At 45.8% G+C, this 12,390-nt stretch overlaps 1 protein-coding gene across 1 annotated transcript; it reads left to right on the forward strand.

The window, feature by feature from the left end:
- Positions 1–1,299: 1,299 nt before the first annotated feature.
- On the forward strand, positions 1,300–3,417 carry LOC147479324 (uncharacterized). The gene is made up of 3 exons (XM_086578402.1): positions 1,300–1,895; positions 1,971–2,770; positions 2,839–3,417. Exons 1-3 carry the CDS (start codon positions 1,625–1,627, stop codon positions 3,415–3,417), a joined length of 1,650 nt encoding a protein of 549 aa, XP_086434528.1. The 5' UTR covers positions 1,300–1,624.
- The last annotated feature ends 8,973 nt before the right edge of the window (positions 3,418–12,390 follow it).

The raw sequence follows: 12,390 nt of genomic DNA on the forward strand, positions 1-12,390 counted from the left end.
TGGTAGGTTACCCAAAAGTGGCCTTAATACCAAGTTGAATTGTTTGTTTGTCTTCAAATTTTCAAAAGAATGTGTCGTGGTCCACCAGCGAATATTTGAAGCATTCAAGCAAAGAAATCCAAGTTAGGCGCCTTTTCTAGAACAAATGTAAATCCAAAGAAATTGCTAAACGTAGAAAGTGTGTACAACTAATAAGGGATTATAAATAACCATTGTATACTCTATTCTTCCAACCTCCGAGCTCCTCCTTCTTTTTCTTCTCTCTTTTCCTTTCTTCTTTTCTCTTTCTTCTCTCTCTTTATATCTTCCCCCCTTTCTTCTGGTTCGTCCATCTTTTCTTCATCCATCGGTCCTTTCTCTCTCCACATCTCGCGGCGGTTAGCCCCCCACTTTGGCGGTTAGGATACCGCTCCCTTTCTCATCACGTCTTGCAGCGGTTCCAAAACAGTTATGATGTCGCGGACTTGATCCCATGCGATCTGCTTCCCTGTACTATACCACATCCAGTCCATTTGTCACCATCAACCTCATAGGTCATACATACTACCCCTACAGATGCCCTCTCTCGGTCCCATTGATGGTCCGCGGACAGAAATGGGGCCGAGAACTAACTTTCCTCCTCTCTTTCCCGCCGTATATCTAGTTTTTTTTCTCTGTCACCACTCACCACTCCTTATTTTATTCTGTTCCCTATTTTACTTTTCTCAGCACGTGTTCCACACTCCCACCTGCTCCCTCTTTATTGCCATGTGGAAATACGGCGCATGCGCTTCCAAACCTGCTGCCTCTTCGATTTTCGAGAATCCACGTGTTTCAACTTCTGTGGTTCTTTCTTTCTCTGTAAATTCCCCTTTTGCCCCTGCCCCTTCAAATCCCGCTCAAACTTTTTATTTTTTTACAAAACCCTCAAACCCCCACTTACCTCTTCCACTTCTCTCTCCTCAACCCTTTCTGCTTTCTCTCCCCAGTTCTTACCTCCAGCAGTTATCTCCGGCTCCGCTCGCACTCTCCATATCTTCTATTGCTTTGGCTCCTCCTATCGCAGGTTTGTTCTTTTTTTCCTTTGCTCTTCATTTTCTTTTCCTCTCGTTATTTGTTTTTTCATTCTGCATTTGGTCTTTGTTGCATCACTTTCTTCCTATCTTGAATTGTGATTTTTCCCTTTGAGTGAAAGTCCATTCCCTTATTTGTTCCCATATTATGCGGATCGGAATTGGCGGCTACCTCCACCACCCAATCCGATCGTTCTGGATCGGCCAACCCCAGATCTAGTACGCCCTCCGCGGACAGATCGGAATCCCCCACTTCTGAATCACACAGTCCAGCCGCTGTTCCCTCTACTTCTGGGAGGACCTCTTCTATTCCTCCCCCGCCGTCGTACTACCGCAGACCCAACTTAGATGCCGTTAAAGCCGCTTACGGCATACCCAGTGACGTGATACTAGAACACGTGTCCGACTTCACACACTTTCCTCACTTGGTAACTCCGCGACCTGGATATCTTATCGCCACTGTAGGACAAATAGCGGCAGGTTTGCGTTTTCCATTAACTCTTCTTGACGTCGAAGTGTGTAACCACTTCAACATTCCGCCATGTCAAGGCATAGGTAACTTCTGGCGTGTTATGTACGCCGCCAACAATTACAACGAGACCCATTCCCCCAAAATCCAGCTCTGCGATATTCTCGCCCACTTTTATATAAAGAAAAGCACTAAACTTGGGGGCGTGGGATACCAATCCTTCTGCACTCGTCCGCAAAAGAAGTCTTTTATTCTTCACATTACCACTTCTGACAAAGTGTGGCACCATTATCCATTGTACGTGTCGGGGAGTTTTTTGTCCGCGGACCTCCCTTCGGAAGTTTCTCTGAGGCATCTCCATTTCCTTCCCAGTGGTAAGCAAACCATTTTGAGTCATAGTGTTTTTTGTTCAATTTGTTTGTAACTTGCCTCTATTTTTGTTGATCTAGGTTGGAGACCCGACTCGCGGTCACAGATATACACCGGCGTTACTTCAGAGATCTTCCAATCCCTTCGCGACCTTGGGAGTGCCCAGTGTGAAATTCTCGGCATAGATCCCGTAAAAGCCAATCCTCTCTTACTTGACCTTTCTCTGAAAGACATCGGCAGATACCAAGGCCCACTCTACCGCCTGCCGCCCCCCAAAGAAAGAAAGCCAAAACCGTCACCTCCTCAAAAACGAAAACGCCCCCTTCACCGATCCTTCAAGTATACCAACAAAATTTCTCATTCACGAGCTGTCGCTCAACGTGCCGCTGTCTCTAAGGCCCCTTCTACCAATGTTCCCTCATACTCCCGTGTGGCTGAGTGGGAAGACGACTTTGCCTGCAATCCTTCCCCAACTTCTGCCCCCGATATGGATGTGAATAAATTCAAACTTTGGGACAGCGATTCTGACGGCGATGCGGCTGTTGAAGCTGCCGAGAAGAGTCCTCCTGCGAAAAGGGCCAAGACTACTTCTCATCCCCCAACTGGTACCCGCGCTGATACTTCGCGGTCTAGTGCTCCCCCTCGCCGTCTCAGGCAAGATCCCAGTCTAGCGGGTCCCTTGACATCCGGCCCAACTGAAGTATGGCATCCCAAATTCAAGGCCAGAGACCGCGATGTCAACACTCGCGACTCCGCTCTGGAGAATCCAGCTGTCGCAGCATCTTTGTTCTTCAGCTCCCATCTCCCTCGGGATCAGGCCTATGGAAACTCTGGCACTGTTGCGTCCCATAGGGCCTCAATCTATACGGGTTGGGAAAAGGTGTGTGTTATCATTGTACTTTCCCATTATCTGTTTCACTATCTTTAATTCCCAATATTTCTCTTCAGTTGAGCCTGGATATTGGCTATGTGCTGCGCGGCTTAACCAGTACTGTGGAGAACCTGGATGCCGCGAAGCAAGAGATTGATGGCTTGAAATCGAAGTGCTCCAAGTTGGAGAAGGAAAGGGACGACTCACGGAGCGCGGCCCTTAAAGCACAGAAGGAGCTCCAGGTTGCCGAGGACAAGCATCGGGATTACGTGGCGGGGGTATCTTCAAAGCTGGAAAGCCTGAAAGAGGCAGAGAAACTTGCCTCCCAAGCTACTGTGGACAAGGCTTTGCAGGAAGCCGCGGAGCGATTTCGTAGGTTGGCTGCCAAGAAGATAACTAGGGAACTGCAGCAGCAACTGGACAATCTATCCGCGGCTGGATGCCTTCTTCCCCCGCCACCTCCTGTCTCAGATACCCCACCGCTGGTTCCCTCGTCCCCGAATGGTGAAACTGTTGAGACGGCTACCACGGAGGTGCCTATATTGACTGCTAGCGCCGAGGCCTCCCCTGGAGAAGTGGGCGAAGAGAATAGCACCGCTGTTTGTGATGAAGCCAACCTCACTCAGGAAGGAGTGAATACAGTCCCCCAGCAGTAGACTATGCTGGCTTTCTTTCTTTGGAGTTAATTATTCTGATCTGTAACATTTTGTGAACAAATACTTTTGCTTGTGCTTGTGTTAGAACATGTATATCTCCGAACCAATGCTTCCGTTTTGCAAGTGGCAAATACTGTCGTTTGTTTTTCCCTTTGTATGTTATTAACAGTCTATTATTATCTGAGCATTCTCTCTTATCAAATCACTATGGTATCCATTTAATCAAAACTCTTCCCTGATATTCCTTCCTAACCATTCAATGGGGCGATCGCGGATTTGTTTCTCAAATTAACTCGTCTTTACGGTCTTTGACTTTAACTAGTTGTGAAGGTAGATCGGGTTGCCTATAGTTACATTTGGACAAACAGTCCGCGAAGGACTCGTCCCCCCCGCGCTCTCTTTGTATAGCCGTGAAGCTAGTCAGGGTTGCCCCCAGTTTGATTCGGATATACATTCCGCGCGGGCGGCTTGTCCCCCACGCACTCTTATTGTATATCTTTGAAGCTAGTCAGGGTTGCCCCCAGTTTGATTCGGATATAAAGTCCGCGAAGGGCTCGTCCCCCGCTCCCCTTTGTATAGCTTTGAAGCTACTCGTGGTTGCCCCAGGGATTTGATTCGGACATACAGTCCGTGAAGGCTCATCCCCCCTCCCTTTGGATAGTTGTGAAGCTACTCGGGGTTGCCCCAGTTTGATTCGGACATCTGATCGCCGAAGGGCTCGTCCCCCGCTCTCGCTTTGTAAGCTGTGAAGCTAGTCAGGGTTGCCCCCAGTTTGATTCGGACAAACAGTCCGCGAAGGGCTCGTCCCAGCTCCCTCAGTATAGGCTGTGAAGCTAGTCGGTTGCCCCGAGTTTGATTTGGACATACAGTCGCGAAGGGCTCGTCCCCCGCGCTCCCTTTGTATAGCTGTGAAGCTAACCAGGGTTGCCCCCAGTTTGAGTCGGACATACAGTCCGCGAAGGGCTCGTCCCCCCCGCTCTCCTTCTGTATAGCTGTGAAGCTAGTCAGGGTTGCCCCCCAGTTTGATTCGGACATACAGTCGCTGAAGGGCTCGCCCTTCCCGCTCTCTCAGATAATAGCGTGAAGCTAGTCAGGGTTGCCCGCAGTTTGACTCGGACATACATACTCGTCCCTGTTTCGTTTCTATTATCTGCTGCTAATCCGGTTGGAAGAAATGCATGTTTATTTCATAGTCATAATAATAAACATTACAAAGAGTGTTATCAAATATGAAAACACTGAACAAAGATCTTAGACATGGAATTTTTTCAACATTCTGATGTTCCACGACTTCTCTATCTTCTCTCCAGTCGTAGTCTCTAATCCATAAGTTCCAGAGGTACCCTTCTTACTGATGACATATGGTCCTTCCCAGTTTGGCCCCAGCTTCCCGTCGTTTTCTTTCTTGGTGGCAGGAGTAACTCGTCGCAGCACATAGTCCCCCACCTGGAAACTCCGTGGCTTCACTCGTTTATCATATTGTCTCTGCAGAGTTCGATGGTATTCCTCCAACCGAATACGGGCGATCTCTCTTCTCTCTTCAACAAGATTCAAGTCCGCGGCCAATATTTTCTCATTCAGTCCACTTTCCATAGCTTGAGTTCTGGTCGTGGATTCTATCATTTCCTTTGGGATGACGGCCTCTACTCCAGTAAGTTATCATCGAACGACGATTCATTAGTGGAAGTTCTTGGTGTGGTCCGATATGCCCATAGCACATGACTTAACTTCGTCCCGCCCCATGCACCCTTTCTCTTCCAACTTTCGCTTTAGATTGTCCATTATTATTTTGTTAGATGCTTTCGCTTGTCCATTTCCTTCAGGGTTGTATGGGGCAGAAAACCCTTGCTTGACCTTAAATGCTTGAAGAAATTCTCGTTTTTTCCCCTCAGAACTGAAGTTCCGTTTTGTTCGATGGCGATTAAAGCGGCACCGAACGCATATTATATTCTCCCACAAAAACTTTTTTACATTCTCTTCTTTAACTTGTTGCAAAGCTACGCCTTCCACCCATTTGGTAAAATAGTCAGTAGCGGCTAACATAAATCTCCTTTTTCCACTTGCCAGGGGTAGAGGTCCTACAATATCCAGTCCCCACATGGCGAACGGCCATGGGCTGAACACATTATGCAGTGGCTCAGCTGGTGAATGGATGAATGAAGCAAATCGTTAGCATTTCTCACATTTCTTGGCGCATTTCGGCATGCCTCTTTTCATATGGGGCCAAAAATACCCTTGCCCTATCAATCTATGAGTTGTGGTTCGCCCCGCGGAGTGACTGCCGCAATCTCCTTCGTGAACCTCCGCCAGAACCTCATGAGCTTGTCGCGGACCTATACATTTTAGCAACGGGCCACTGAAGTTTCTCCGGTACAGGTCATCATCCAGTAATGTGTACCGCTGACTCAACTGTTCCATCCTTCTTCGCTGTCTTGTTTATTCTCCACCCTCTACCCCTCAAGAAAGCCTTGATTGGTTCTATCCAACTCGATCCCCTTCGTAGCGAGGCAAATACCATTTTCGCCCTCGATGTACTTTCGCTTGCTTAACACCCTTACTTCAATAGACCGACCCTCCGATCCGCAAAACTGCAGCCACATAAGCCAAAGCATCGGCATGTCTATTCTCTCCGGCCCGGATGTGCAAACTGTATTTTGTCGAACTTATTTTGCCCTTCGCCAGTAGGACCTCAAGGTATCTTGCCATCCGGGGACAGCGAGCTACAAACCCACCATTCACCTGACTCACTACCAAGTTGGAATCTGAGAAAACAGACAACTCCTTCACCCCTAGATCTCTCGCCAAGTCTAACCCAGCTATCACGGCTTCATATTCAGACTCATTATTTGAGGTCGCGAATCAGTTTCATGGATAACTCAAGGCAATTGTTCTCAGGAGTAACTAACACGACTCCTATGCCATTTCCTGTGTCCGTAGCAGAACCATCCGTGAAAACTCTCCACCCATTATGCACATCCCACGGATCCAATGGATCGCGGCTAACCTCCCCTTCAAATTCCATTACCATTTCATCTCCCCAAGTGGGATCCTCTGCAGGAAATTCGGCCAGAAACTCCGCCATGGCTTGCGCTTTTCTCATTGCTCGACTTGGTATGTAATCTCATAAAAACTGAGTAAGACCGCCCACTTAAGCATCCTACCTGACTTCTCTGCCTTCAACGCTTGTCTCAGAGGCAAATTTGTTACCACTACCACAGAATGAGCTTCGAAGTACGGTTTCAATTTAAGGGCTGAAAATATCAACTCCAAAGCATACTTTCAATCCCCGCTATACCGGCCCTCGCTTCCAAAGTAAGGTTTTGCTTTGAAAGTACACTGGCTTTTCTATCTTGTCGATCACCCTCATAAGAATGGAACTTATCGCATACTGACTAACCCCCAGATACAAATGCAATTTCTCTCCTCGTTCGGGCCAGGATGACAAGGGTGCCCCGCCCTAGGTATCTTTTTTCAACTCTTGAAAGGTTGTTTCGCGACTCGCGGTCCAATGGAAATCGGGGAGATTTTCGCAAAGAATCGGTATAGAGGCCGCACTTGTCCGACGATTTGGAGATGAATCTGTTAAGTGTGGCGACTCTCCCGGCCGATCTTTGTACTTCCTTCTTCACATTCTCGGGAGATGGCATCTCAATCAATGATCGGATCTCGATTTGGATTTGCTTCAATTCGCGATGAGTGACTATGTAGCCGTAAACTTTCCGAAGTTACCCCGAATGAGCATTTCTCGGATTTAGTTTTAGCTTATACTTCCGCAAAGATGCCAAAAGTTTCATGGAGGCCTTCCAAGTGCTCCCTTTCCGACATGCTCTTTTCCACCATATCGTCAATATATATTTCTATTTCTATCTTGCCTTCAAACATCTTTTCTCCCAACCGCTGAAAAGTAGCACCCGCGTTCTTTAAGCCAAAAGGCATTCCGGGTGTAACAATAAGTACCACCCTCCACCACAAAGGTGGTTTTCTCCCCGACCGCTCGAACATCGCGACGATTGTATCCCATCGACGCATCCATGAAGGAAAACACCTTGTAACCTGCCGTTCTATCAACTAGCTCATCCACCCGGGGCATCGGATAACAGTCCTTCGGGCATTCTTTGTTTACGTCTGTGAAGTCGACACACATTCTAACATTGCCGTTCTTTTTCGGTACCATGACTACATTAGATAACCACTCTATAAACTCCACTTCCCTTATTATCCCTGCTCCCTTCAACCGTATAACCTCTTCGCGGATCCCTTCAGCATATTTTTGCCTTATACTTCTCATCTTTTGTCGCACTGGCTTAGCATTTTCATTCATATGCAAGTGATGACAAGCATACTCCGGATCCAAACCTATGATATCCTCGATCACCCATGCAAATATATCGGTGTTGTCTGCAAGAAAATGTACCAATTTACATTTCCATTCCTCCGGCAAGTCCGCTCCAACCGAAGTAAACTTTTCCTCCTCTCCCACCCCTAGGTTCACTACCTCCAACTCATCCAACATTTTTGGTCCCAGTGGAGGCTCATACCCCTCTATTTCCGCTTCCTTTCAGAATTGCTATGCAAGTCCAAAAGATCATCGATGACCTCGCCCATGGTACCGGACCATACTTTTACCGTCACTTGATGGATACTCGTAGGCCGCTACTTGATCACCTTTTTATTTCATATGTTCCCCATTAGTAGGGAAGCGGATCACCTAGTATAATGTCGATGGGACGACTTTCATTTTGTGGATCCATTTCCTCCCGTGATGGCATTATATCGAACTTGCATCCACCACCATAAACCGTGAATACCGTTCGGGCGAATTTGTAACCGTAGCATCAATTCACCCAAGGGTTCGTCATCTTTGTCGTTGAACCCATAAAGATTAGTTTGGGGGCTTGTAACCGATCTTTTTCAATATTCATCTCCTCCACCGCCCTTTAAACAACAAGTCGACCGAATCGCCCGTCTATCGCAAGACTCTTTACCGGATAATTGCCCATCGCTATAGTAATCACCGTGAGCATCCTCACGCGGAGAAATTATCGACTCCAAGTCTTTCGGGGGTGAACCTTATGTTTTCATCGCCCATTACTCGACTCCTCGAACTAGTCGCGGTATGCTCACCACTTCATTCACTTGTTGTAGGCTTGCTGTCTTTCTCATCTTTTCTCGGTGTGCATTTCTTCCCAGGGTTTCCCCACTGAAGATGACATTGATGGTACCTAAAATTTTTGCCGGAACTGGCACTCTCTCGGCTTGGTGAACCTCTGCGACAAACTCCCTAAGCATCCCTCTTTCAATCATTCTCTCCACCAACCACTTCAAGGCGTAGCATTCATTAGTGGCGTGATTCCTGACTTTATGGTAGGCACATAATGGCTTTCCATCTATCTCCACTGGCGTACTCCGCGAACCTTCAAAGTACTGTAGTCCCTTAATCAACGGCAAGATTTCCTCCAGTGGCCGGTTTAGCGGGGTCTGCTCGATTTCCCTGTACGGCTTCCTCTCTAGGATATCCCTTCGGCCGCGATCTCCCGTCCTATCCGGACCTCGGCTTTCACCTCTGTACGTTCCTTTCCCTTTTTCCTCTTCTCTTCCTTTTCCCTTGCGGTCATCGCGGTCAACGGCATGCACTGCCTTCCCTGCTCTCTTATGTTCCTTTGCATTTCTCTGCATTATGTCCTCATAGCGTATATATTTTTCTACCTTGGGATACAGAGCATGTAAAGAAGTGATTTCGATTTTGGAAACCGACTCATGAACTCTAGTTCCCGCCCTCAAGCCGTGCTGGAAGGCTATGACCGCTGCATGTTCCTCCAAATTTTCCACCCTCAATGTCTCCTCCTTTAATCTGCACAGAAACTCTCTCAAGGATTCGCTGACCTTTGTTTTATGTTGAACAGTGCTGCGATGTCAACCACCCTTCTTTTCTGGTGTATAAAGTGATCAACAAACGCGCGCTCCAATTCTTCAAACCTTTGGATACTCCGCGAAGCCAACCTGTAATACCAATCCGAGGCTCCCCCTTCAGGCTAGCGGGGAACATCATGCAACGAAACCCATCATATTTATTCTCCTGCCATAACGGCATCTGTTGCCTGGAATGGTGCAAGTGATCCGTCGGGTCTCCCCTTCCATCATACCTCAAATCCGGTTTTGGGAGAATCGTTCGCACTTCAATTCCATACCGAATTTGCCGATTGGATTTTTGTTGAGGCTTGCAACCTCCTTCGCGTGGCAACTGGTCGTTCGCTTTTTCTCGCGGTCGCGATTCATCTCTCTCTCCTTCTCAATCATCGCCTGAACTACCTCCAAGGTGATACCCGCCGTTTGTTCAACATCCTGTGGCGGATACTCCTCGTTCTCCCCCTCTACTTCGCTGCTCCGATGATCCTCCCGACCCGTTGCACCCTGCGTAACCTCTCTTCCCTTCCTTAACTCATCATTCTCCGTTCGTAGCCTAACTATCTCCTCCTGAAGAAGTCTGGTAGCATCCGCTGCCGCGTTTGATACCTCTTCTTTTCCTACCCCCTCTTCTTCTCCTACCCTTTCTTCTTCAATGCTCTCTCTTTCTTCGATATTTTCTCTCACCGTTGCTTTCTTAAGTCTCCCTACTCTTCTTTTCACTACCGTAGCCATTTTCTCTTCTTCCCCACAGACAGCGCCAAAATGTATACTCTATTCTTCCAACCTTTGAGCTCACTCCTTTTCTTCTCTCTTTTTCCTTTCTTCTTTTCTCTTTCTTCTCTCTCTTTATATCTTCCCCCCTTTCTTTTGGTTCGTCCATCTTTTCTTCATCCATCGATCCTTTCTCTCTCCACGTCTCGCGGCGGTTAGCCCCCCACTCTGGCGGTTAGGATACCGCTCCCTTTCTCATCACGTCTTGCAGTGGTTCCAAAACGGTTATGATGTCGCGGACCTGATCCCATGCGATCTGTTCCCCTGTACTATACCACATCCAGTCCATTTGTCACCATCAACCTCATAGGTCATACATACTACCCCTACAACCATCATTTTGGTCTTCTTGCAGCAAAATATTGTTCATCCCATTGTATGCCTTCCAACATTTGGGAAGTATTCTAAAACTTTATTGTTTGAAATCCCATTGTATTTGCCATTCCAACATTTGGGTCCAAGTGGATTCTGGGGAAAACTTTAATACCTTCTTCTTCTCTCTCTTGAAATCTTCGATTTTTTTCATATCGGATTTGGATATAATTTTCTCTTATTTTCCATTCTAAAAAAAATTAATTAAATAGCTCATTCACAGTTTTTTACTTCCAAAACAAAATAAAACATTATGTCCAAGTTTGTGGAGTTCCTAACAACAAAATGAAAAAAATGGGGATGAAGATTGTTGGTAGATTTCAGTCTCAGTAATCCCTCAAACTGCTCGGAAGTACTACCACCCTCCCACCAACGTTGATGACCACCAAAACTACTTCCTCTTCAACAGCCATGACAGAACCTCTAGGTGACAATTCCAAGTGCATATTGTTGTTGGTGCATTGGTGTTGTGGAAGTCTCCAACTTTAAGGCTATGGATGAACTTGATACTACAGTCTCAGTACCCTCAAACTTTTTTTGATTTACTCAGCTCTATGAAGTCTCCAACTTTAAGGCTATGGATGACATCCACAATTTAGTTATTTAGGCCAACTAATTAATGTATAGATAGGTTTGTAGCAGGAAGAGATTTGAATATCAAATATATTCTTTGCACCATTTTTTTGAAAAGAATATTAATTTCAATCTGTCCCCATAGTCTTTGTGTTATTTTAATTATCTGGGTGTGAATTTTCCGAATATGTTTGTGCCTATATTTTTCTGTAGGCTGCGACTTAGGTTGCAACATATTATATTGGTTGTGCAAAATAAATGTGGGGTGCGGCGCCTAATGTCCGATCCAGGCATCACGCCCAATCAATCGAACACAAGCTCAATAGGTTGATGTTATTGTACACTTAAGTTAGCTGGGCTGTGATTGATACACAATTATGATTAATTTTTGTTGGACTATGGGATCAGCTTCCGCTGAAGAAAATGCAAATTTGAGGACAACACAGCTGATACCAATACTCCATGGACCATAGTCATGCATAGTTGTTTGTTCACTATATTTTTACATGTTCTTCGTAATAATTGGGTTGCAAGTCTTGGAACATCTGAACTTATATAATTGAGGGGGCCTGATGCCCTGACGGTCATTTTGGTCCTACACAGGCATAGCCAACACCCTTCGGCGCACCAGTGTTACTTTCGCATGCATGAACCCTTTTTGAATCCACGACATTCTAATTGGTACCAAGACTACCAACACAGGCTGATTGGAGGGTGCTATGTTGGAACCTTGGAACAGTGTCAAGTACAAAATGCACAGAAGTTTGTGATACATCGCCTTATAAAAGCTGTAATATTTATGAGATTGGCAGTGAATGCAATATGTTGGCATATATAGGGCTGTCAATGGATTGGTTTGGGTCGGATTTTGGAAAATATAAACCGAACCGATAAGAAAATTGGGAATTTGAAACTGAACCGAACCGATAAGATATATTACAAACCAATCCGAACTAAAAACTATAAAATCAATTAAATATTAAATTAATATAATTAATTTTAACCATGATAAACACATATAAAATTAATCATAAATATTATTAAAATTACTAAAATGTCATCTTATCGGTTCGGGTTCATATCGGTTCGGTAGAGAGCAAACTCAAAACCAAACTAATATCTTATCGGTTCGGTTCGGTTTCAGATCGGTAGAGGACAAACTAAATTATCAAAATCCAAACCGTTTTTTTATCAGTTTGGTTTGGATCGGTTATCGAAACTCATTGACAGCCGTAGACATATACTTGCTAAAAATTTTAAGGCAACCAAATTTCCCTTTGAGAAAATGTAATCTTCCGATAACAACGGACGCATTCATTGGAAACAATTGATATATGTTGAAATTTCAGT

Source organism: Coptis chinensis, chromosome 8, assembly GCF_015680905.1.
Source record: "Coptis chinensis isolate HL-2020 chromosome 8, ASM1568090v1, whole genome shotgun sequence".
Lineage (NCBI taxonomy): Eukaryota > Viridiplantae > Streptophyta > Magnoliopsida > Ranunculales > Ranunculaceae > Coptis > Coptis chinensis.